At 41.6% G+C, this 27,086-nt stretch overlaps 1 protein-coding gene across 1 annotated transcript in view; it reads right to left on the bottom strand.

The window, feature by feature from the left end:
- The window catches only part of LOC106603663 (opioid-binding protein/cell adhesion molecule), a 379,546-nt gene extending 360,345 nt beyond the window's left edge, over positions 1–19,201 (bottom strand). The window contains exon 1 of the mRNA XM_014197611.1: positions 18,903–19,201. Within this exon, the coding sequence (XP_014053086.1) occupies positions 18,903–18,963 (61 nt within the window). The 5' untranslated portion in view covers positions 18,964–19,201. The remainder of the gene's footprint in view (positions 1–18,902) is intronic.
- Positions 19,202–27,086: the final 7,885 nt, after the last annotated feature.

The following is a 27,086-nucleotide window of genomic DNA, read 5'->3' as shown; positions in this document are numbered from 1 at the left end:
TTGTTAGGGTAGACTACAATGTAAACTTTGCCTTCTAGTAAGGAGTGTGTTCTCTTCATTGGTTCTTCTACAGATAGCTTCATAGTTGAAAGTGGATGGCCCATGATAATGTCCCTATTTCAGTTTCTCACCTGGGCTGCCACCACCTTTACCACCCCATTATATCTTGACCATTTGCCAACCAGCATACCAGCAACATGAGAGAAGTTTGGAACAGATCTCTCTCCGTGCTCACAACACGTGGACTCCTGTCACACTCCTGAGAGAAAAGACATGAGAGAAAAAACAGTTGACAGCTTCGATTGGATGCTGTACACTGGTTGATGGCTCGGACTCAGGTCTCTCGGTAGAAGTGGTGCAGACAAGTGGCCAAAATTGATTTTGACTTGTCTAAAATTGTCTATTGTATCAGGTTGATTGAGGAGGTGCTAAATTTATAGTAATTTAGATGAAGAATGCATTGAGATACTGATCTGTAATTATAATCGTGATTAAAAAGTTGATTCTAGAATTATGGACAATTATACTGTATGTTAATATAAATGTACATTCTGCTAGTGTTGATGTGTGTTAAGTTGAGGGTTTTAACTTTGAGTCATAGAACCAATGTGAATCACTGAAGAATGTCATTCCACATTTTTAATTGGGTTTTGATTATGGTTTGGAAACAACTGACTAATTGATTTGAGTAAGTTTTTAGTATGTTAATAACTATATGAGTGAAGCAATTCATGTTTTAGGTATTGATTGTTTTGATTGTTGTTGTACTAATTGTGACATGGGTAAAGAAGTTGTGTGAACTAAAGATTTTGACACTATTCTCAGCATGCCCTGGTGAATGGAGAGGGTGAACTTTGATCCCGAGAATGAAACTGATCCGAATCTATTTGACTTATATCCATTACCAAAGTACATTTTTGATGATAGTGATAATACTCAGGAACTATAGCAGGTATGGTGCTAATGGCACATAGAGACTATAGGAGTTGCCTTATAAATAGTGGAATCATAACGCTTGTCCTGGGTCATGTTGATTAGGCACCAACACAATATATTTGACTTAAACCGGGATTCTCTACCTGGATTTGTCCAACAAGATATTCTAATTCTAATATGCCCACTTGACCCTATCCCCTCCTCTCTTCTCCAGACCATTTCCGGAGACCTTCTCCCCTACCTCACCTCGCTCATCAACTCATCCTTGACCGCTGGCTACGTCCCTTCCGTCTTCAAGAGAGCGAGAGTTGCACCCCTTCTGAAAAAACCTACACTCGATCCCTCCGATGTCAACAACTACAGACCAGTATCCCTTCTTTCTTTTCTCTCCAAAACTCTTGAACGTGCCGTCCTTGGCCAGCTCTCCTGCTATCTCTCTCAGAATGACCTTCTTGATCCTAATCAGTCAGGTTTCAAGACTGGGCATTCAACTGAGACTGCTCTTCTCTGTGTCACGGAGGCTCTCCGCACTGCTAAAGCTAACTCTCTGTCCTCTGCTCTCATCCTTCTAGACCTATCTGCTGCCTTTGATACTGTGAACCATCAGATCCTCCTCTCCACCCTCTCCGAGTTGGGCATCTCCGGCGCGGCCCACGCTTGGATTGCTTCCTACCTGACAGATCGCTCCTACCAGGTGGCGTGGCGAGAATCTGTCTCCGCACCATGCGCTCTCACCACTGGTGTCCCCCAGGGCTCTGTTCTAGGCCCTCTCCTATTCTCGCTATACACCAAGTCACTTGGCTCTGTCATATCCTCACATGGTCTGTCCTATCATTGCTATGCAGACGACACACAATTAATCTTCTCCTTTCCCCCTTCTGATAACCAGGCGGCGAATCGCATCTCTGCATGTCTGTCAGACATATCAGTGTGGATGACGGATCACCACCTCAAGCTGAACCTCGGCAAGACGGAGCTGCTCTTCCTCCCGGGGAAGGACTGCCCGTTCCATGATCTCGCCATCACGGTTGACAACTCCCTTGTGTCCTCCTCCCAGAGTGCTAAGAACCTTGGCGTGATCCTGGACAACACCCTGTCGTTCTCCACTAACATCAAGGCGGTGACCCGATCCTGTAGGTTCATGCTCTACAACATTCGCAGAGTACGACCCTGCCTCACACAGGAAGCAGCGCAGGTCCTAATCCAGGCACTTGTCATCTCCCGTCTGGATTACTGCAACTCGCTGTTGGCTGGGCTCCCTGCCTGTGCCATTAAACCCCTACAACTCATCCAGAACGCTGCAGCCCGTCTGGTGTTAAACCTTCCCAAGTTCTCTCACGTCACCCCGCTCCTCCGCTCTCTCCACTGGCTTCCAGTTGAAGCTCGCATCCGCTACAAGACCATGGTGATTGCCTACGGAGCTGTGAAGGGAACGGCACCTCCATACCTTCAGGCTCTGATCAGGCCCTACACCCAAACAAGGGCACTGCGTTCATCCACCTCTGGCCTGCTGGCCCCCCTACCTCTGAGGAAGCACAGTTCCCGCTCAGCCCAGTCAAAACTGTTCGCTGCTCTGGCACCCCAATGGTGGAACAAGCTCCCTCACGATGCCAGGACAGCGGAGTCAATCACCACCTTCCGGAGACACCTGAAACCCCACCTCTTTAAGGAATACCTAGGATAGGATAAAGTAATCCTTCTAACCCCCCCCCTTAAAAGATTTAGATGCACTATTGTAAAGTGGTTGTTCCACTGGATATCATAAGGTGAATGCACCAATTTGTAAGTCGCTCTGGATAAGAGCGTCTGCTAAATGACTTAAATGTAAATGTAAATGTAATTTTAGTTTCTGGGATGGAAATTGTTATTTCCACTATGCTGACCAAGGGGAGTATGCTCAGTATCAACATTATGTTTTGTTTCATACTGATGAAAAAACTCTGATTTAGATTGCTGATCATTTCTTAACGATATTTTTATGTTTATATTCCCAATGAAGGTTAATTTTACGTTAACGAGAGTCTTGTCTTTAAAATGGTGTAAAATAGTCATATGTTTGAGAAATTGAAGTTATAGCATTTTTAAGGCATTTGTATTTCGCGCCACGCTCTACCATTGGATATTGGTGAGGCGTTCCGCTAGCGGAACGTCTGTTTAAAGGCTCAATGAACCAACGGATGGATGGTAATTTACAATGGTAGTATACTAGTGCAAGGAAGTATTTTTTTTCCTATCTGTTTGAGTTAAAAGTTGTTTGATGCCTTATTTGTTTTAAATTTTGTAATTTTCTTTTAAGTTGAGAGAATTCTCAAAATGGGGGAATGTGAGTGCGAAATTACAAGATTATGTTAACATACTGTTATTGCATCAAATGGTTGTTTTATGGAGTAGAATATGGTTTTTAGAACACTCTCATCTGTGTGTGGTCTTCTGAGTTGGGCCTCTGGGGGCTTAACCTCTTTGGGCTAGGTAGTCAACAGCCAGTGGAATCGCATGGCGTGAAATACAAATACCTCAAAAATGCTATAACTTCAATTTCTCAAACATATGACTATTTTACACCATTTTAAAGACAAGACTCTCGTTAATCTAACCACATTGTCCGATTTCAAAAAGGCTTTACAGCGAAAGCAAAACATTAGATTATGTCAGGAGAGTACCCTGGCAAAAATAATCACACAGCCATTTTCAAAGCAAGCATATATGTCACAAAAACCAAAACCACAGCTAAATGCAGCACTAACCTTTGATGATCTTCATCAGATGATACTCCTAGGACATTATGTTATACAATACATGCATGTTTTGTTCAATCAAGTTCATATTTATATCAAAAACCAGCTTTTTACATTAGCATGTGATGTTCAGAACTAGCATACCCACCAAAAACTTCCGGTGAATTTACTAAATTACTCATGATAAACGCTCACAAAATACATAACAATTATTTTAAGAATTATAGATACAGATCTCCTTTATGCAAACACTATGTCAGATTTTAAAATAGCTTTTCGCCGAAAGCACATTTTGCAATATTCTGAGTACATAGCTCGGCCATCACAGGCTAGCTATTTTGACACCCACCAAGTTTGGGGCTCACTAAACTCAGAATTACTATTAGAAAAATTGGATTACCTTTGCTGTTCTTCATCAGAATGCACTCCCAGGACTTTTACTTCAACAACAAATGTTGTTTTGGTTCCAAATAATCCATAGTTATATCCAAATACCTCCGTTTTGTTCGTGCGTTCAGGTCACTATCCGAAGGGTGACGCGCGAGCGCATTTCATGACCAAAAAATTCAACATTTTCCATTACCGTACTTAGAAACATGTCAAACGCTGTTTAAAATAAATTTATATGCAATTTCTCTCGTAAATAGCGATAATATTCCAACCGGGCAACGTTGTATTCATTCAAAGGCTGAAAGAAAAAAATGGAGAAGTCTCGTGAACGCGCATCTCAGTCTCACTGTCCCCAGGCTGACCACTTACAAACTCTGCTGCTGTACTTTGCCCAGAGACAGCAGACACCCCATTCCACTTTCTGGCGGCTTTAGAGAGCCAATGGAAGCCTTAGAAAATGTCACGTTACAGCACAGATGCTGTATTTTTGATAGAGATGCAACAGAAGGACAACAAATTGTCAGACAGGGCACTTCCTGTATGGAATCTTCTCAGGTTTTGGCCTGCCATATGAGTTCTGTTATACTCACAGACACCATTCAAACAGTTTTAGAAACTTTAGAGTGTTTTCTATCCAAATCTACTAATTATATGCATATTCTCGGTTTCTGGGCAAGAATAGTAACCAGTTTAAATCGGGTACATTTTTTATCCGGCCGTGAAAATACTGCCCCCTATCCCAGACAGGTTAATGCTGACAGTGGATTTACGATGCCTTTGGTGATAAAAACCTAAAGACCGCATTCCATAGCATGAGTTGGTGTTTGTGTGCTGGAAGGTACTAGGGAGAGATGGCTTGGGTATGTTTTTCTCCACAATGAGAACAGTCTTTACAGCAGATACTGTCTGCTGTGAATTATTAGTATCTTTCATATGAATCCTAACCTTGTGATCCATTCCATACATCTATTGTTTGTCATGAACATTCAGGAGGATATACTTTATCATCTTGGGGTGGTTCGTCGACCAGCTTCATTACTGCTATAATTAATCAATGTTATTAATAAGTTTTGAATAAAGTAATATCCTGACTGGTGATTGACCTTGTCTCTCCTCATTATTGATTAGTATTTCCACGACAAAATGCAAGGTGTTTGATGTGAATGATTTAATGCTTACAGCTAATGTTTTTCATACTGTCTATTTTTTTATGTTTTCTATTCTGTTTTCTAAAAATACATTTGAAGTATATTTCTTTTTAAATGGTCTAAGGGGAGTGTAAGAATATTTGATGATAAATACACAACGCAGAGGACTAAAGGTCTAGAGGGAATTCATGATCAATGGAATTAGTTGTTTTTCTGTAATGGGGAACTGAAGATAAATGGGTCAGGGACACGGGCGGTTCATAGCTACATGTGGCAAGTTCTCATTGGTCCAAATTGTCTATACATTGAGCCTGAAACGGGATACTTGTTATTTGGCCATGTTCCCAATTTTACTGTAAGGAATTCTAATTGGTCAACCACAAGCTAGGGTTGGGATATAAACTACATTCTGTCTCTTTGTTCAGGGGATAAACCATTGAGGACAGGGAAGAATGAACATCTGCCATCTACTTTCCAGCATAACAACTATGATTTGTTCTCTTTGAATAAATATATTTTCTCTCCCTGATTTGCTTTGGGGTCTGTGTTATTGAAGAATAACATCAACTGCTAACAGTAGCCTACTTCAAGTACTACTTGACTTGTAGGTACCCTAGGTAGCTGTATTATTTTGGTTTGGCTTTTTGATATGTTTCAGAGATGGACTGATTAGCATCCTCTTGAACAAACAGTGTGCTTACTTCACTGCGGGAAGACATTGATCTGTTTGTTGCTACCCTCTGGACAGCAAACCATTAGAATAGCTAGTAGGCAAGGTTTTGTAACCTTATTTAGTCCTACCTGCTACGGTTGGTTTTAAATGAATTGGTATGCACACGTTTTGTGGTAGAATTACTGTGTTCAGGGAAAGGGGCGATACCTAGTCTGTTGTCCAAATGAATGTACTCAACTGAAATGTGTCTTCTGCATTCAACCCAGCCCCTCTAAATCAGAGAAGTGCAGGGGTCTGCCTTAGTCGACATCCACATCTTCGGTGAACAGTGAGTTAACTGCCTTGCTCAGGGGCAGAACAACACATTTTTATCTTGTCAGCTCGGGATTCAATCAAGCAACCTTCCCGTTACTGGCCCAATGCTCTAACCACTAGGCTACTTGCCACCCAATTGGGGGTAATAATATATAACGCATGCTCCACTCTTAAGTTCAAGTTGATCTTGTTGACTGATGCCAAGGTGGCGGCTGCTATTGGAGCAGCTGCTGACCAGAACACTGCAGCCAAGGCAGCACTGGTACCACACCTGTCTGTCAAGTGAGTACTATTGGTTGGTACTGTATGCGCCTTTAGGTTCCTCTTGCTGTGTAGGGTATTGTACTGGCCTGTGTGTTACAGTCTTTCACATGTGCAGTAGTGTTTTGCATTGTATTGCTTAATTTATCATTTGTGTCAACTTTGAATTCATTCTAAGCCACAGATTGATAACTTCCTCCATTTTGTACTTTACCTTTATAGACGCAGACTCCAAGATGTTCAAGGAACAATTTGAGAGCAAATATCCCACATTTCCAATGATCCCAGTACTGGTTGATGTTCATCTTTAGGTGACCGCACACTCTCTATTGGACCTACTGTACAGCTGGGGTAAGATTCTTCCATCATTCACACACAGTAGACTTTGTGTAAACCACCATGTTGTCAACAAAATGCTGTCCTCAATGCTTAAGTTGTATTGTTTATGGCTCAATTTTTGGAAATTCTGCGATCACTCATCGTTTTAATTGTTGTGATTCCCAGATACACGATGACCACGATTTGAATGCTGCAACTGAGATGGAATGTGACCCCCGAGTATGCGACCCCGCTGTGACCCCGAGAATGACTGGACATGACATTTGTGACAATGACTGACCTTAAAAGGGGTGCAGAAGCACACCAGCACCACATTTTATGTTTATCCATCATCTCTATCAACCCACCCTACCTTGTTTATTTTCCCTATTCTGCTTCTTTCACTTGTTCTTCTCCTGATTTGATAACATCTTGTTACGTCCTGACCAGTATAGGGGTTATTTGTATTTGTAGGTTGGTCAGGACGTGGCAGAGGGTATTTGTTTTATGTGGTTCGGGGGTTATGAGTATTGTAGAGGGGTGTTTTATTTATGTATTACGGGGTTTTGGTGTATGTTCTGGGTTTCGTATTCTAGGTTGGTTTTCTAGTTTGTTTATTTCTGTGTGGTCTGTGTGGCTCCCGATCAGGAACAGCTGTTCGTCGTTGTTCCTGATTGGGAGTCATATATTAGTTGCGTGTTTTCACCTGGGGATTTGTGGGTAGTTGATTTTGCACTGCTTGTTATTATAGCATGTAAAACTGTTCCTGTCGTTTCTTTGTTTATTGTTTTTCCGTGTTCACATTTTAATAAATAATAATGATGAGCACGCAACCCGCTGCGCCTTGGTCCTCTCTCTCCTACGACAGCCGTGACACATCTAGACCCAGTAACACATTTAAAAGTGTTATGGTGTAGTTTTTACCTTTTTCCCCCAGTGTAACTCTGTCATCCTCCTGCTTTTTCTGAGGTTCAGACAATGTATGGTAAATGTGCTGCTCACAATAGACAGCAGAAACATAGATCTGTTTAATAGACAAGAAGGGTGTTGATGTAGCTGCATTTAGGCATGGCTTCCTTGTTTTGAGTCTGTTAAGTGTGTTTCTCAATCTGCTGGAGTTTACCTAGTATTTTATATTAAACCTACCTAAAACATCCAGTTGTTTCTCCATTTGTAACTCACCCACCGAAAATCACAATATGCTGTTTTATATTTTTTGTTATTTGAGCTGTTCTAATTCCTAAAATGGAAAAGCAAAATAATCTGTGCACTCTTGGATCGTAGTAATAGTTCATATGGTGTTCTTTGATGTCCCAGGTTTGTGGCATGAATAAATTAATAAATAATTGTATCTTTACTTCAAGTCAGATGTTTATATGTTATTTATAAAAGGCTGAAGGAGAAATGGATCTGGTAAAATAAGGGTATATTGCTAATATCATCTAGGTAGACAGCTAGCTATTTTCTTGGCAAAGATTTAGGATAGTATTCTATACAAGACAAGACCAAATGCATAATATAAGCCAACAATTATTATTAAAAAAAAATAATTGAAACAGTAAATGAAAATGTTCAATATATACACTGCTCAAAAAAATAAAGGGAACACTTAAACAACTCAATTTAACTCCAAGTCAATCACACTTCTGTGAAATCAAACTGTCCACTTAGGAAGCAACACTGATTGACAATACATTTCACATGCTGTTGTGCAAATGGAATAGACAACAGGTGGAAATTATAGGCAATTAGCAAGACACCCCCAATAAAGGAGTGGTTCTGCAGGTGGGGACCACAGACCACTTCTCAGTTCCTATGCTTCCTGGCTGATGTTTTGGTCACTTTTGAATGTTGGTGGTGCTTTCACTCTAGTGGTAGCATGAGACGGAGTCTACAACCCACACAAGTGGCTCAGGTAGTGCAGCTCATCCAGGATGGCACATCAATGCGAGCTGTGGATAGAAGGTTTGCTGTGTCTGTCAGCGTAGTGTCCAGAGCATGGAGGCGCTACCAGGAGACAGGCCAGTACATCAGGAGACGTGGAGGAGGCCGTAGGAGGGCAACAACCCAGCAGCAGGACCGCTACCTCCACCTTTGTGCAAGGAGGAGCAGGAGGAGCACTGCCAGAGCCATGCAAAATGACCTCCAGCAGGCCACAAATGTGCATGTGTCTGCTCAAACGGTCAGAAACAGACTCCATGAGGGCCCGACGTCCACAGGTGGGGGTTGTGCTTACAGCCCAACACCGTGCAGGACGTTTGGCATTTGCCAGAGAACACCAAGATTGGCAAACTTGCCACTGGCGCCCTGTGCTCTTCACAGATGAAAGCAGGTTCACACTGAGCACATGTGACAGACGTGACAGAGTCTGGAGACGCCATGGAGAACGTTCTGCTGCCTGCAACATCCTCCAGCATGACCAGTTTGGCGGTGGGTCAGTCATGGTGTGGGGTGTCATTTCTTTGGGGGGCCGCACAGCCCTCCATGTGCTCGCCAGAGGTAGCCTGACTGCCATTAGGTACCGAGATGAGATCCTCAGACCCCTTGGGAGACCATATGCTGGTGCGGTTGACCCTGGGTTCCTCCTAATGCAAGACAATGCTAGACCTCATGTGGCTGGAGTGTGTCAGCATTTCCTGCAAGAGGAAGGCATTGATGCTATGGACTGGCCCGCCCGTTCCCCAGACCTGAATCCAATTGAGCACATCTGGGACGTCATGTCTCGCTCCATCCACCAACGCCCCGTTGCACCACAGACTGTCCAGGAGTTGGCGGATGCTTTAGTCCAGGTCTGGGAGGAGATCCCTCAGGAGACCATCCGCCACCTCATCAGGAGCATGCCCAGGCGTTGTAGGGAGGTCATACAGGCACGTGGAGGCCACACACACTACTGAGCCTCATTTTGACTTGTTTTAAGGACATTACATCAAAGTTGGATCAGCCTGTAGTGTGGTTTTCCACTTTAATTTTGAGTGTGACTCCAAATCCAGACCTCCATGGGTTGATAAATTGGATTTCCATTGATTATTTTTGTGTGATTTTGTTGTCAGCACATTCAACTATGTAAAGAAAAAAGTATTTAATAAGATTATTTCATTCATTCAGATCTAGGATGTGTAATTTTAGTGTTCCCTTTATTTTTTTGAGCAGTATTCTTTGTTTTGGATCAGCAGGAGCTTTCAGGGATTTGTAGCCTTGCATGATGTCAACTTTCATGCTAATTCACATGTTCAAATCTAAAGGTAAATATAGATTAATATATTGATTAAAAGTCACCTTGTCCAAGAGAGATTTGCATGGTTATCAAAACGTTACACCAGGGAAAGCATATATGTGTCACGTCCTGACCATAGAAAGCTTTTATTTTTCTATGGTAGAGTAGGTCAGGGCATGACAGAGGGTTTTGTCTAGGGTATTTATGTCTATGTTGGTTCTAGTTTCTTTTTTCTATGTTGGGGGTTTTGTCTAGTTTATGTATTTCTATGTTGGGTTCTAGTTGTTTATTTCTATGTTGTTGTTTTTTGGGATGATCTCCAATTAGAGGGAGCTGGTCATCGTTGTCTCTAATTGGGGATCATATGGTGGTTGTTTTTCCCACCTGGGTTTGTGGGAGATTATTTTGAGTAAGTGTATGTTGCACCTCTTTGTCACGGTTTGTTGTTTTGTTCATTAGTTTATTTGTATGTCTTGCATAGTTTCACAGTTATAATAAAATGTGAAACGATACACACGCTGCGCTTTGGTCCCATTCTTCAGACAGCCGTGACAGAATCTCCCACCACCAAAGGACCAAGCAGCATGGTCAGGACAAATGGACATGGGGGGAAATCCTGGACGGGAAAGGACCCTGGAGGCAGGCCAGGGAGTATCGCCGTCCAAAGGAGGAGATTAAAGCAGCTAGAGCAGAGCGGCGACGATACGAGGAAATAGCACGGCAACGACGGAAGCACGAGAGGCAGCCCCAAGAAATGTTTTGGGGGGGGCACACGGGTTGGTCGACGAAGCGAGGGGTGAGTCTGAGAGCGAAGAGGAATATTGGGAGAGACTGAGCGAGGTGTACTGTGAGATAGTGGAGGGGGTGATGAGAGAGAGCTGTTGGTTTGGTGTAGTATGCACGGCATTTTCCCTGAGGAGCATGTTAGCCGTCAGATGCCACCTGAGTCAGCTCCCCGTACTCATCCCAAAAAGTGTGTTAAAGTTCCGGTACAAATGAGGCCGGATATACGCACCATGTCTCCAGTGCGCATTCACAGCCCAGTAAGTCCTGTGCCAACTCTCCGTACTCACCGTGGGGAGCGTGTGACCTGTCAGGCACCGTGTTTTGCGGTAATACGTACGGTGTCTCCAGTGCGCATTCACAGCCCAGTGCGTCCTGTGCCAGCGCCCCGCATTTGCCGGGCTAAAGTGAGCATCCAGCCAGGACGGATTGTGCCAGCCCTACGCTCCAGACTTCCAGTGCGCCTCCACAGCCCAGTACGCCCTGTTACTGCTCCTCGCACTCGCCCTGAAGTGCGTGTCACCAGTCTGGGGCCACCTGTCCCGGCTCCACGCACTAGGCGTTCAGTGAGTCTCTCCAGTCCAGTGTGTCCTGTTCCTGCTCCCCGCACTCGCCCTGAGGTGCGTGTTACCAGTCTGGCGCCACCTGTGCCAGCCCCACGCATCAGGCCTCCAGTGCGCATATCCAGTCCAGAGCTTCCGGCGACAGTTCCCTGTCCGGAGCTTCCGGCGACAGTTCCCAGTCCGGAGCTTACGGCGACAGTTCCCAGTCCGGAGCTTCTGGCGACGGCCTACAGTCCGGAGCCTCCTGAGACGGCCCACAGTCCGGAGCCTTCTGAGACGTTCCCCAGTCCGGAGTCTCCAGCGACGTCCCCCAGTCCGGAGTCTCAAAGCGGAGGTCCCGCAGTCCGGAGTCTCCGGCGGAGATCCCGCAGTCCAGAGTCTCCGGCGGCGGTCCCGCAGTCCGGAGTCTCCGGCGGTGGTCCGCAGTCCAGAGCCTCCAGCGATGATCCACAGTCCGGTGACACGAAAGCGGAGGGATCAGCTAGCGGAGCGTGGGCTACGCTCCAAAACGAAGCCGCCTCCTATGCTGGCGGATAAGCAGGATGTGAGGGTTCTTCGTCCCGCACCAGAACCGCCTCCGATGCAGGAGGATCCGTGGGATGTGAAGGTTCTTCGTCCTGCACCAGAGCCGCCACCGACATTAGACACCCACCCTAACCCTCCCTGTTTTTTTGTTGTTGTTTGGGGTTGTGCATTTGGAATCCGCACCTTTGGGGGGGTCCTGTCACGTCCTGACCATAGAAAGCATTAATTATTCTATGGTAGAGTAGGTCAGGGCGTGACAGAGGGTTTTGTCTAGTGTATTTATGTCTATGTTGGTTCTAGTTTCTTTTTCCTATGTTGGGGGTTTTGTCTAGTTTATGTATTTCTATGTGGGGTTCTAGTTGTTGTATTTCTATGTTTTTTTGGGGGGGATGATCCCCAATTAGCGGCAGCTGGTCATCGTTGTCTCTAATTGGGGATCATATTTAAGTGGTTGTTTTTCCCACCTGGGTTTGTGGGAGATTATTTTCAGTAAGTGTATGTTGCACCTCTTCGTCACGGTTTGTTGTTTTGTTCATTAGTTTATTTGTATGTCTTGCATAGTTTCACAGTTAGAATAAAATGTGGAACGATATACACGCTGCGCTTTGGTCCCATTCTTCAGACAGCCGTGACAACATGAAACACAGACCTTATACATGTTGAAAAAACGATTGGAATCATTTCCGTGTTTGCCTGCTAGGTTTTATGGGAATAATGATGCTTCCACTGTTGGGCTCTACACATCACTCTGTAATTGAGGTAAGGATGAATACGATAAACATATCTCTTAGTGTGCTCAAAATAATCAGTCAGACACATTTCTGAGTTAATGCGCACCGGAGAATTCCACACGTGCCCTTTTGAAAGTCTTCACTAGATGTGTTTGTACATTTGAGACGCTGTTATTTCAAGGCTCATTATCTTACAAATAGCTGAGAGAACAAAACATTGTGCTCCAGTCGCACAGAGCTGTCGAAGATAATGAATTGCATCAAGTGTGCACAATTGATAAGAACGCTTTGTAAATCAGCCGGCAAGTCTATAGCATTACTGTATGAAAATTAACAAGAGAACCCCGAGCTTTAATGGGATCATATTAATCTTCCCACTCATACATATTATGAAAGCTTCATGCAAGGACCATATATACAGGTGGTTTGTGAAACACTTACGAATGCATTGCATGGCACCTTATAGTCTGTAGTAATTTACTTAAGGCTGGGCGGTATAATGTATATTACTATATACACCGGTATTGATCTACACACCGGTGTGGATTTTAATATGGGACCCCTTCCCGTTCTAATCCCGGTAACGGGATTGCTTGACAAGATAGCAAAAATCTAATAATTTACATTTCTCAAACAACCAACTATTTTAGACCATTTGAAAGATAAACACCTCCTTAATCCAACCACGTTGTCCCATTTCAATGAGGCTTTACGGCAAAAGCATAAAGTTAGATTATGTTAGGACAGTACATTGACAAAACATTACACACAGCTATTTTCAATGCAAAGACAGGCGTCACCAAAAGCAGAAAACCAGCAAAAATTATGCTCTAACCTTTGACAATCTTCATCAGATGACACTCCTAGGACATCATGTTACACAATACATGCATTCTTTTGTTTGATAAAGTTTATATTTATATATAAAAACAGCATTTTACATCAGCGCGTGATGTTTGGAAAATATTTTCCCTCAAATGCTTCCGGTGAATCAGCGCTACAATTTACAAAATTACTATTCGAAAACATTGGTCAAATCTAATATTGTCATTCAAAGAATTATAGATTAACCTGTTAGGGCTAGGGGGCAGTATTTGCACGGCTGGATAAAAAAATGTACCCGATTTAATCTGGTTACTAATCCTACCCAGTAACTAGAATATGCATATACTTATTATATATGGATAGAAAACACCCTAAAGTTTCTAAAACTGTTTGAATGGTGTCTGTGAGTATAACAGAACTCATTTGGCAGGCAAAACCCTGAGACATTTTCTGACAGGAAGTGGATACCTGATGTGTTGTATTACCTTTAAACCTATGCCATTGAAAAACACAGGGGCTGAGGAATATTTTGGCACTTCCTATTGCTTCCACTAGATGTCACCAGCCTTTACAAAGTGTTTTGAGTCTTCTGGAGGGAGATCTGACCGAACAAGAGCCATGGAACGATGATGGCCCATTAGACACCTGGCGCGCGAGTTCATGTTGGGTACCCTCGTTCCAATACGTTATAAAAGAGAATGCATTCGTCCACCTTGAATATTATTCATGTTCTGGTTAAAAAAGGCCCTAATGATTTATGCTATACAACGTTTGACATGTTTGAACGAACGTAAATATCTTTTTTCCCCTCGTTCATGAAGTGAAGTCCGGCGGGCTTAGATCATGTGCTAACAAGACGGAGATTTTTGGACATAAATGATGAGCTTTTTTGAACAAAACTACATTCGTTATGGACCTGTGATACCTGGAAGTGACATCTGATGAAGAGAATCAAAGGTAATGGATTATTTACATAGTATTTTCGATTTTAGATCTCCCCAACATGGCGGCTAGTCTGTATCGCAACGCGTATTTTTCTGGGCGCAGTGCTCAGATTATTGCAAAGTGTGATTTCCCAGTAAGGTTATTTTTAAATCTGGCAAGTTGATTGCGTTCAAGAGATGTAAATCTATAATTCTTTAAATGACAATATAATATTTTACCAATGTTTTCTAATTTTAATTATTTAATTTGTGGTGCTGACTTGAATGCCGGTTATTGGAGGGAAACGATTTCCTGAACATCAACGCCACAGTAAAACGCTGTTTTTGGATATAAATATGAACTTGATAGAACTAAAAATGCATGTATTGTCTAACACAATGTCCTAGGAGTGTCATCTGTTGGAGATTGTAAAAGGTTAGTGCATAATTTTAGCTGATTTTATGGTTTTGGTGACGCCTGTCTTTGAATTGGCACAACATTACACACAACTCTTGTAAATGTACTGTCCTAACATACTCTAAATTTATGCTTTCGCCGTAAAACCTTTTTGAAATCGTAAAACGTGGTTAGATTAAGGAGATGTTTATCTTTCAAAATTTGAATTTTGACATTTATTTGGATTCAAATTTGCCGCTCTTGAAATGCACCTGCTGTTGATGGAGTGCACCACGGGTGGGACGCTTGCGTCCCACCTAGCCCATAGAGGTTAACATCTCGTGAATGCAACCGCATTGCCAGATTTAAAAATAACTTTACTGGGAAATCACACTTTGCAATAAACGAGGTGCTATGCTCAGAAAAATAGGCTAGGCGATACAGGTAAGCGCCATCTTGGAACCATCTAAAATCAAATATACTATTGTAAATATTCCCTTACCTTTGATTATCTTCATCAGAAGGCACTTCCAGGAATTCCCAGGTCCACAACAAATGTAGTTTTGTTCGAAAAAGTTAATAATTTATGTCCCAATAGCTCCTTCTTGTTAGCGCGTTCCGAAGGCTACTCGTAGTGTACGAGACGCGCGGGACTTGTCGTCACGAATGTGCAAAAAATATATATTTACGTTCGTTCAAACATGTCAAACGTTGTATAACATAAATCTTTAGGGCCTTTTTCAATCAGAGCTTCAATAATATTTAAGGTGGACGATTGCATTGTCTTAGTAAACGTTTTGGAACGAGAGGGTACCCACGGGCGCCCGCATCATAGTAGTAATGGCCCTCCACCTATGACCAACTTTCCAGGCCTCTCGTTCGGTCAGTTTCTACCGGAGAAGACTCAAACCACTTTGTAAAGACTGTTGACATCTAGTGGAAGCCTTAGGAAGTGCTAAATGAATCCTAACTCACGGTGTGTTTCATAGGCAAAGTGTTGAAGGTGATTCCACAAATCAGATTTCCACTTCCTGCATGGAATCTTATCAGGTTTTGGCCTGCCATATGAGTTCTGTTATACTCACAGACACCATTCAAACAGTTTTAGAAACGTTAGAGTGTTTTCTATCCAAATCTACTAATTATATGCATATTCTAGTTACTGGGCAGGAGACGTTTTTTATCCGGCCATGCAAATACTGCCCCTAGCCCCAACAGGTTTTAACATACCTTCTATAAAGTTCTTTTAATGTTTGAATTGTTATATGCAACAATTGAGTAATGAATCAACAAAACGTCAATCATCCATTTTTACCAGTGGTAAGAGACTGCCTACAGCTGAGCACTGCTAGATTGTGGAGGATTCTCCACTTTATCTGCTGCTAGCACAACAAGTAATAAAACAAAAGGCTAAAAAATTGTGACACTGTATGTAAATTATAACAAATGAGTGCAGGAAATGAACACATTTATGAAAATGCTGGAAATTAAGGAATACAAGTGAATTCTGGAATTGAAACAATAACTATGCAAATGTCAACCATTGGGAAGTACCAGAGTTTGAGGCTACAAAATATACTTCGATTCCTATGAAATGCTATACTACTTAATTGTCAGGTTTGCACTCCTATTGTTTTTGGTTAAAGTTTGGATGACCACTAGAATTGAAAAAGCCCATTAAAACCACTTACAATTCATTTGTTGCCATCCTAGGGTTATGCACTACCCATAATGTATATTTAGAACTTTTTCTATTCAGAAACATAAAATACCATCTAATACCGTTATACTGTCAGAAATGAGAAAAATACTGTAATATGATATTTTGGTCAGATTCTCCAGCCCTAATTTAGATAATGTAGTCTCTTGTGTCTAATCAAAGTTACTCGATATGACAGGTCCTGGATTCTACAGGAAATCACATCCATTTTCTTCAATCATTCTCATCTTGAGGGAAGTGACCGGTGTTTCCCACTAAGGTCTTCCAGGCAATACCCAATGCAACCAACATCAACATTATCAACATTATCAGCAGGATGGGGAGTGGGGAAAAGGTACATGGAGAACTTCTAAAATGTCTAACTAGGGTCAGTTTCATACATTGAGGGAGTATAGACTACATTTCAGTGTATTTCGGCTGAGATGTAGTATAAAACAAGTAGACACAGAGAAGCAATAGAAATCTATGTCAAATTATATACAGTACACAATACTATCGATTGAGTGCAAAAAGACAAAATGGATGCCACATCGACCTTAGCAGACAGAGTCATTCATACATCTGCAAATGGCCGTTGCGCTTGTACTGTTTATGAAGCTGGTTGATTTGAGGAACTTTGACAAGGATGTAACCTGCTCTGGGCCGTGACGGAGAGAGTACAATAGTAATGGTACTGTAGGGACAGAGCCACAGATTTATCTTATTCAGTGTTTCTACCAAAGTACCATACACATTTTTGACTACATCTCGTTCAAAAAAGGGTCCTAGTTGAGAAGTTGAATTCATGTTAATCACAGTGTATTGACATTAAAATATATAATTTCTATAATACATGAGGGGCTATGGCTAGGTGTGCCGGCATTTGAAAGACAGGGACACTGTAGATTTTCCATAAGATTATGTCAGTAGCTTGTTGTTAGCCAGGAGTATAAAATATCCTGCTATTTCTGTAGGAGTCTTGGGGTTCATGGAGGAGTCTTGGGGTCCATGGAGGAGTTTGAGGGTCCATGGAGGAGTCATAGGGTCCATGGAGGAGTCATAGGGTCCATGGAGAAGTCTTACAGTCCATGGAGTAGTCTTAGGGGTCCATGGAGGAGTCTTAGGGGTCCATGGAGGAGTCTTAGGGTCCATGGAGGAGTCTTAGGGTCCATGGAGGAGTCTTAAGGTCCATGCCTTAGTGTATCATTCAACATCCAAAATCAATAGCTATAGTTGCAGTGGCATATGAATAATCCACCCATTTAGCTAGAAGAGTATCAAAAAGGACCCTTCAATATTGTACAACACCATACCCACATTGATTGACTGCACTGCCTAGACAGCAGTGTTCTCCTGATGTCATTGCCCCAGTGGCGGGCGGTGCCCCTACTATAGGCCCTATGATGTCACAGTGGAACAGATGGAGTCTGTTAGTTATGGCGGATTGCTATTGACCCCAAAGCTCTTGGTGAGTCGGGCCACCACATGCCATCTGCATTGCTAACTGTCCTGGCTACGCTGCGTCTTCATCCAGTGCAAGCTCGGACACACCCCTGCAATGTAACTGTTTCAGTTTGCGCATGACTTTTAGAAGTGTGTATGTATGTGTGTGTGAGTGCGTGCGTGCGTGTGTGCTTGCCTGAGGAAGTAGGTACAATGTGGTATATGAGGATAGTTTTGATAATGTACTATTACATTCGGCTAATCCTGAAAAATATGACCTACACAATTTTCAGAAATGTAGAATTTTACTCCAGTAATATATTCAATACCAGAAGTATATCAATTCAAATAGAAATGTGCCTCAAGCCCTTTCCAATTGTAATCATAGACTCTCTTTCCCTGCACATCAATTATGAAAGACACACACACCTCTCTGTTCATTAACATGTCAAAGTCACTCACAAACGCTGCACGTCTAGCTGCGACCGACACAAATTATCCAGACCTTGAAGTCATGTCGTGAAAAAAGTGGTGCCGTTACCCTGGAGAATATAGGCTTCTCCTTAGACATGGCCCCAGAATGATCAATATTAATTTCTATGGCTAGGATCAAAACGGGACAAAACTGGTATTCTGCACTGTATGCTGTTGCCAATGCAAGCTTTTCTTTACGTTAGTTTCTGTCTACATCAAAACCCAATGGAAGCAAGTTTTGGGAACGCTGTGGTAGCTTGGGAGGACACAAAATTGAGCAAGGATCTCCTTGAGCTAACACCAAAGCTTTTTAGTAGAATCAACAATGCCTGGACCACTTTCCTCCACAGTGTTTCATCTGAATATTTTACAACAGACCAATTCTTGGGAGAGAGAGAGAGGAGAGTAAGGCAGAGTGTGTGATTGTCAAATGTAGCTCCCCCGTAGAACTCTGTTGCTACGGTTTATCACTTTGCAACATTAGTACCAATACAAGAGCCAGAGAGCGGTAGATGGTGAGAAAGAAAAAGAGAGGGAGAGTAGTCTTACCTGGGAACACGAGCAGAGCGAACACCCACGACAGGATGAGAAAACACATAGAATTATACATTCTTCCAATTTAATCTGTTGACACCGTTGAACACTTGTGCTTCTTCTTCGCCGTCTTCTTGTATTATAGTAGTGTTTTTTTCAAACAGGAACACAGACAAGACAGTGATGTTTTGCTCTCCTTCGTAAATCTACAATTTTGGAGTTTTTCCTTCGACTCTGGTGTTCTCTGTGCTGAAGGTTATTTAAATCCACTGCAAATTGTGGCAGCATGCAGCGACCGAGTCCTCATTCAGTATTCTCACTCACACATACACAGGGACCAAGCCGAGGGAGAGGGGTGGTCTGTCTCTGCTCTCTCTCTCTCAATTGGCCGAGGCTTTTGACTGTCAGTGCCGTCTGGTTTGCTTAATCTAAGGAATGTGAAAAGATTTATACTTTTGATACTTAAGTATATTTTAGCAATTACATTTACTTTTGATACTTAAGTATATTTAAAACCAAATACTTTCAGAATTTTACTCAAGTAGTATTTTACTGGGTGAGTCATTTTCTATTAAAGTATCTTTAATTTTACTAGACGACATGTGTACATCTTGTTGTTATGAATTGATGCTGTAAAACAATGTAACATTGTTAAAACTGGGTCAGCATTCCTTGCCCAGACTGACCAGTTTGTGTAACCAATTACATTGTGTAGCCTATTAATACATTTACAGGTCTCATCTGCCTTTAATTTAACTGGGTATTCGAAATTAGCCATTCAATGTTGTGTGAGTGAAAGTCCCTGTTAGACCCCAAATTGATAATTCTATCCCTTTTCATTATATTCTGAGAATCTCTGTTTATTGCAATTGAAGAACATGGTCATAAGCATACACTACAGAAAATGTATTTGATTTTGATCATGTTTCATTTCAAGCTATCCAATTACAGTGTAGTATGGACAGGGATTGAACCTGAGGATTTTAAGCACTGGCAAGCTGCAATTTTTACTAGCCCAGGTCCAAAATCTGTGCCGTCCAAAATCTGTGCCATGCGATATTTGAAAAGACAACATTTCTCTAGCTGGTGGGCTGCTGAGGCACTTTCTAGCGCGGTCTGAAAAGTACTAGCAACGGGCTAGCTAGCTTAATTTCCATCCCTGAGTTTGGAGCCATCGCCCATCACCATCTCATGTCACCTCAAGTCTAGAATAACAGTACACCTTCACCCAGATATAATTTCCTCCTGTGTGCTAATATCCCGGTCGTTTGTTCTCTCTGTTTTCCCAAGAACAAATCCCTGAGCACTTTGTAGTGTGCCTTCAAAAAGAGCTTCCACAGATAGTCTGTCCTCGCTAACAACACAGACCTGATTCCCCAGACATCCATACATTCTTAGAGCAGTACTTGAACAAGCAGGGACTTCCTTGTGAGTTTCACAGTACAGTACATAACGCCCCTTGGATGACTGCATTTGGGCCTTGTATAACTGATTCCTTTATGAGGGCTCTCCCATGTTGCCGCAGGGCTAGACTCAGGCCAGGCTTTGGGATGAAAATACAGAGTGGCAGGTTACCATGGGGAGCGTCGTCTGTAACATTTCAGAATCCAGTCCCTCAAGATTACTCTTCTGTCGCCTTTCTGATGTGTGCAGTAAAAGATGCAAGTCAAGGAAAGGTTTCTGTAAAAACCTACACAAACTCATCGGTTGTGCTCTGTGCAGCCTAGGTGTCTTTGCAGTAACTAAACTAGGTCACGGTTGGTTATTCAACAATGTTTGAGAGGATCTTATTATAGCAGATACAACTACAAAGCTTGTTTTCCTTTTTTCTTTTCTGTAAAAACAGGCACAAAGGCTTATGAGAATATAGACCTTTTTAAACAACATTATGAAAGCCAATCAGTTAGGTAAGGGTTTCTGGTAGACTGAGATTTTCCAATTAATGGGCATCAATTGTTCATGAGTCCTCTCTGACAGGAGGATTCTTTCCTGGTCAGAATTTAAAGCAAGACATATTTAACTCCTGAAATGTAGTACTTTCATGGCAGCAGATACAGTGAGGGAAAAAAGTATTTGATCCCCTGCTGATTTTGTACATTTGCCCACTGACAAAGAAATGATCAGTCTATAATTTTAATGGTAGGTTTATCTGAACACTGAGAGATATAAGAACAAAACAATCCAGAAAAACGCATGTCAAAAATGTTATAAATTGATTTGCCTTTTAATGAGGGAAATAAGTATTTGACCCCTCTGCAAAACATGACTTAGTACTTGGTGGCAAAACCCTTGTTGGCAATCACAGAGGTCAGACGTGTGATCAAATACTTTTTTCCCTCACTGTATGTTATCAGATGTTTTTGAACCCCTAACAATGGTCCTCAGTGTATTGTTTCACTACTGTATATCGTGAAAAAGCTATTGTTACAATAAACGTAAAACTATTTCCTTGGGGGTGGAAAAATAGTAAGGCACACAGTTGCTAGTAAGGCCTAAAGTTGGAGAATAGTTTTAAGTTCCCAAACCCACGTAGTTCCTCTAAGTAAACTGTAATTACTGACCTGTTCTTGGTAGCAGCAGATAAGATACAAAAAAAAGATTCATTGCATTCTAATGAAAGAAAACTTCCCTTAGAAAATGCAGATTAAGCAACTCAAAGAGTACAATTTTAGATAGATTAAAGCAATTGATAATCATAAGAACAATGTAATAAAATATGTTTATGTTTAAGCTATTTGCTCTTAAATTCCAAAAAGAAGAGGGTACTGAAATAAATTATATGATTATTACACATTAGTGAACAGAGGTTGAATGAGGACATGTGGGGTTGAGAGAGACCAATTTAAGAGTTTCTCAGAATAACATTTGTCTTCTGGTCAATTTGATCATAACGTCAATCAAGACTACATTGATGTATATATATTTGGAGATTTCTGTTGATTCTAACGACTCTAACTATTGTATAAGGCAGAACAATGAATTTGATTATAGATCCAAATGTTGTAGATATCTATATACCATACTATAATTGGTATGGTCTGATCAGGGCTGCCTCTAGCATTTTGGGGGGCCTCAGCGAGATTTGTTTGCCTTTCGTGCCTGGTCAGTAATCCAGCCATGATTTCTACAAGGTTTAGATAGCTGGCTAGACTAACTTACCTAGTAATCTATAAAATGTTAGCTAACATGGGCTAATTGATTGACTGTCAGTGACTGACATAATAAGAGGAAAACTGCTGATGCACTACTAAATTATAAAATTGCATGTTGCATATTCTACTATGATATCTCTCAACAGTAAGTTGAGGAAATACAAGTCCCGGCTGTCTTCCTAACTCCAACTAATGGGCACAGAAAATACCCAGCTGAAAATGAATGGCATTTTTTTACCTGCAAGATCAGACCCAGGGCCTCCTAGTGGTTGAGAGCCATACGCTCAGCACATAGTCTGCGTATAGGCACTGGGTTTAATCTTACAGGTTAAAAAATGCCCATTCATTTTCTGGGGGGTACATTCTGTGCCCATTAGTTGGAGTTAGGAAGTCAGTCGGGGACTCGTATTTCCTTTGTAATTAATCAGTGAATATCAGAGATTCATAATTAGGAGTAACACAATTTGTTCTACCGTTTGGAAATGACAGATGTTTTTATTTTATTTTTACAAATGTGCATAATGATGAAATCAGATGTTTCCTGTTTTGTTCCCTGTCCAAATTGGATAAATAGATTTGAGGGGGATGATGTAAACTGTAGGTTTGAACCGAGGAGTCGACATGATTTTTTACCCTTAATTAACTTGCTTTTGTTTTTAATACTATCAAAAAAGAGGCATGGGAAATCTAACAGTAAGCCATTCTAGCTGATTGCAGGACTGTGTTTAGAGAAATTGATAATTACTAATCACAGGGGACAATCGGCTTGCACCTTAACTAGATTAGAGAATATGGGCTGCTTACAAATTGTTAGATGGGCAGAACTCCTATCTAATTCATCGCTAAACAAGTTTGCATAACATATTTATCATCTGATTGCTTTTCTGGGTCAGACGAACCAGAATGCGACTGAACTGTAGGGAATTTAATCAGCAAAGCACTCGTCGTTTCTCATTGAATTTGTGCGAAGATGGTGTTTGTTTTTGCTCAAATTGTCAAGATGTCTTGGATGTGACATTACACGCAGTCCAACAGTTTTCACAAATTGCAGAACGATTAGAGAGGGGAATAATCTAATATGTAAGAAACAGAGGATCCTTGTTACACATCTGTGATCGTTTGCCAATTCTTTCCCTCTTGTCACTCAGCATTCTTTCATTATGGGCATTCTCTGCCTGTCTTGTCTGGTCTGTTCAATTTTGCCGGTACTATTCTGTCTCCTTATTATCTCTCAGATAGAAGAGAAAATATACCATGTCTGCTCCCCATTATTGAGTTCAGGGAGGTTTTGTATGAAGTGGAAGTTGATCCAAGGTGATTGTTGAAGAGTCAGACCTTATGAATTATTAAAGATAATTAAAGTGCATGCGCTCATAATGCAGAGATGTGGGAAATCAAGTTGTCATCATTTTGACAGATGGGGTTTGCATATCAAATATCACACAATATGTTAATGCAGACAATACTCTAACCTCTTGTCTGATGAATATAGTTTTCTAATATTTCAGTAACTTGGCTCATAGCAGTAATGATCATGACAGAGGCAGTCACCACCTGGCCTTCACATAGGTGGCAATACATCTGTCAATACCAGTGGTGGAAAAAGTACCCAATTGTCATGTTTGAGTAGAAGTAAAGATACCTTAATAGAAAATGACTCAAGTAAAAGTGAAAGTCACACAGTAAAATACTTGAGTAAAAGTCTAAAAGTATTTGGTTATAAATATAATTAAGTATCAAAAGTAAATTTAATTGCGAAAATATGCTTAAGTATCAAAAGTAAAAGAAAAAGTATAAAAAATGTCAAATTGCTTATATTAAGCAAACCAGACGGCACAATTCTTTTCTATTTTTTACTTGTGTATTTTTTACTTAACACTTATTTTTCTTAAAACTTATTAAAGCATTTTTGGTTAAGGGCTTGTAAGTAAGCATTTCAAGTAGGTTATAAGGTCTACACCTGTTGTATTCGGCTTATGTGACAAATACAATTTGATTTTGATTTTAATTGTATTGTTGTAAATTGCTTACGGATAGCCAGGGGCACACTCCAATACTCAGACATAATTTACAAACAAAGATTTTGTGTTTACTGTGTCCGCCAGATCAGAGGCAGTGGGGATGACAAGGGATGTGCTCTTGATAATTGCGTGAATTGGACCATTTTCCTGACCTGCTAAGCGTTCAAACTGTAACGAGTACTTTTGGGTGTTAAAGGAAATGTATGGAGTAAAAAGTACATCGTTTTCTTTAGGAATGTAGTAAAGTAAAAGTAAAAGTTGGCAAAAATATAAATAGTAAAGTAAAGTACAGATACCCCCAAAAATTACTTAGGTAGTATTTTAAAGTATTTTTACTTAAGTACTTTGCACCACTGGTCAATACACATGCATCCAAATGGCAGAGGAACCGAAGTGACAATTTGAAACTGTGCCATTTGAAACGTGCTACAGGGCCTTGGCTCACCGAATACGAACATGATTACATAGTCCAAGACAAGCTGGGTTAGCATAATTACAAATACAAACATTGTTTTGAGACACTTTCAGCATTGGGTTTTGTCAAGGGCTAGCACAGGAAGTGGTGCACCTTGGGAGAATGGTTTTCCTTTGGGAAGGTGAGAGCTTTCCTCAGAGAGATACGACACAATGGGAAGTATTTAGACAAGGCTGTAGCGAGTGAAGCCTAAAGCAGAAGATTTTTCATCTGCAATGAATATTACTCAACCAAAATAAATATTTATGCAAGGAGGGTGTAACATTGAGGATCAAATTAATGTCCTGGGTATATGTGAGAATTTGCATGATGCACAAACAGTCCTACCATATTGCACTGGGAGTGATCGTTGTATTCCCACACCATAGTCCGAAAAATAATTACATAATTCAAACTTGCCTCAAGTAGTCTAGATCTTGTCATGCCACCATGTAAATAGTGTGTTATGTGGAGGATTTATTTTAATTTAACTTTTATTAAAACAGAAGCTCATTGATGTTTTTGTAATTTTATTTGACGTTCACCACACATTGTTTGTGACATTGGGATAATTAACCCATATAGAAGAAAGTAGCTCCAGTCTGGTCTGCTCAAAACTTGAGAAATTAGATTGTTGCAAATACGTGGTCTCATTGCACATGCCAGAAAAAGTTATTTCGGGATCCAAGTGTAGCCGGCTACTGGTGACTTGATGTGCCTTACTCTGTGTCAGCACAGCAACATCTATTAGCAAGCCCTGGGGGAGGCGGTCCACTAGCAGTTTGAAAAGCTTGTGTAACAGTGTAATGATGTAATTGTATTACATGATTCTTCTGCAGGAACAAGTAGGTTATACATTCTCAACAGAATGTTTTGGTATGCAATAAAGACCATTATACAACGGGTGGGTCTATCCCTGAATGCTGATTGGTTAAAACCGCATTCCAGTCTGTGCCTATTCCACAAATTACCACCGGCTAAATCTATGACGTTAAAATGCCTATTTACTCTTCCATTTGACTGTGCAATCCACTTTCTCATCAACCCAGCCAGGCACTTTAGAAACTTTATCTCCACTATAAAAAACATGTAGACATTATCTCACCTTTATTTTAGACTAACATTTCGTTTTCAGCAGCAGAGATTTGTATTATCATTGCGGTCTGTCTCTCCGACATTTGCAACATTGTTTCAATATTCAAATTCGATCTCCTGCTGTCCCATCGTGGAACATTTAGAACAAACAACTAGGTTGCGTCCATAGATACAGAACACAAAGACTGAAAGGACTGGGTCGCGTCTCTAGCAACCCTAGATTTGTGTCGGGACTATATCTTGTGGAAGGATGAAATAGTATGAATAAATTCATCAAAATAAAGTTAATGAAAATATGTGAATTATTATTTGAATACGTTGATAACCCGTTGAATAAAAGTTATTATGCCCTCGAAGCCAGTAAAACAAAACCCATACCAATATATCCTCCAAACACCGGAATGTCAGGCATTAATCCAAGATGGTGTAGCAGTCAGAATTATCTTATATATCTTTTGTATCTTTTTCTTCGCATTCTTTTTAATATTTTTCCTAAGCCTCAACTTCAAAATACTCTCCTGCAACCCACCTCACCCAGTGTGGTGTGGATCTGTTTTTTTTTACTAAAGTATTTCTATTTACCTCCGAACTGGAATACCTCAACTGAAGCTAGCTAGCTATCAGCTATCAGTCAGCTAACCACTGCTAGCTGTCATCAGCTAACCTTTAGCTCGGAAAGCTCTCGCCAGTTCGTACAATGCGTTTCAAACCAGAGCCCACGGACCTTTTTTCTCTCCGTATCCCCGGATTCCTACAGCAAACTCCGAACCTTTTCATCTGGATCATCGCAGCTAGCTAACGCTATCGCAACCCGGGTTGACTACTCCTGGCTAACGTTTCCGTCCCGGAGCTAGCACCAACTAGCCTGGACCTAGCCCATGCTAGACCCATCTCCCGGCTAGGGCTCCTGGGCTACTCCTGAAGTCCACTCCTCGGCTACAATATCCGGACCCCTTCTACTGCCGGTACGGGGCACGGAACCCCGCCGATCCTTCACAACTGGACTACCGACATAATCTGCCCGAGGATCCCAACAGGCCCCTCAGACGCGACGTCCCCTGAAGGCCCATTCTGCTAACCGCAGCCTGCTAGCTATCTAGAGTATATTGGACTGTTAGCTGATCCATCGGCCAGTTTCCTGGACCACTATACCCATTTTGCCAATTGGAATTGGACCCCTCTGCTACTTGGAACCCTACTAATTCCACGACTGGTCTATCGACGTCACCGCACGAGGAGGCAAAAACAGACTTTCCCCCATCGCGACGTCCCTCTAAGGCCCTTATGCTAGCTTGCTATCCCCGGCCTGCTAACTGCTAGCTTGCTAGCCCCGGCCTGCTAACTGTCTGAATCGCCGTGTCCCCAGCCAGCCCAACCACTCACTGGACTCATACGATCACTTGGCTATGCATGCCTCTCCCTAATATCAATATGCCATATCCGTTACTGTCCTGGTTAGTGATTACTGTCTTATTTC

This window comes from Salmo salar, chromosome ssa04 (assembly GCF_905237065.1).
Source record: "Salmo salar chromosome ssa04, Ssal_v3.1, whole genome shotgun sequence".
NCBI classification, from domain to species: Eukaryota; Metazoa; Chordata; class Actinopteri; order Salmoniformes; family Salmonidae; genus Salmo; species Salmo salar.
The sequence above is the reverse complement of the archived record's forward strand: the minus strand, read 5'-3'. Positions and strand labels throughout refer to the sequence as shown.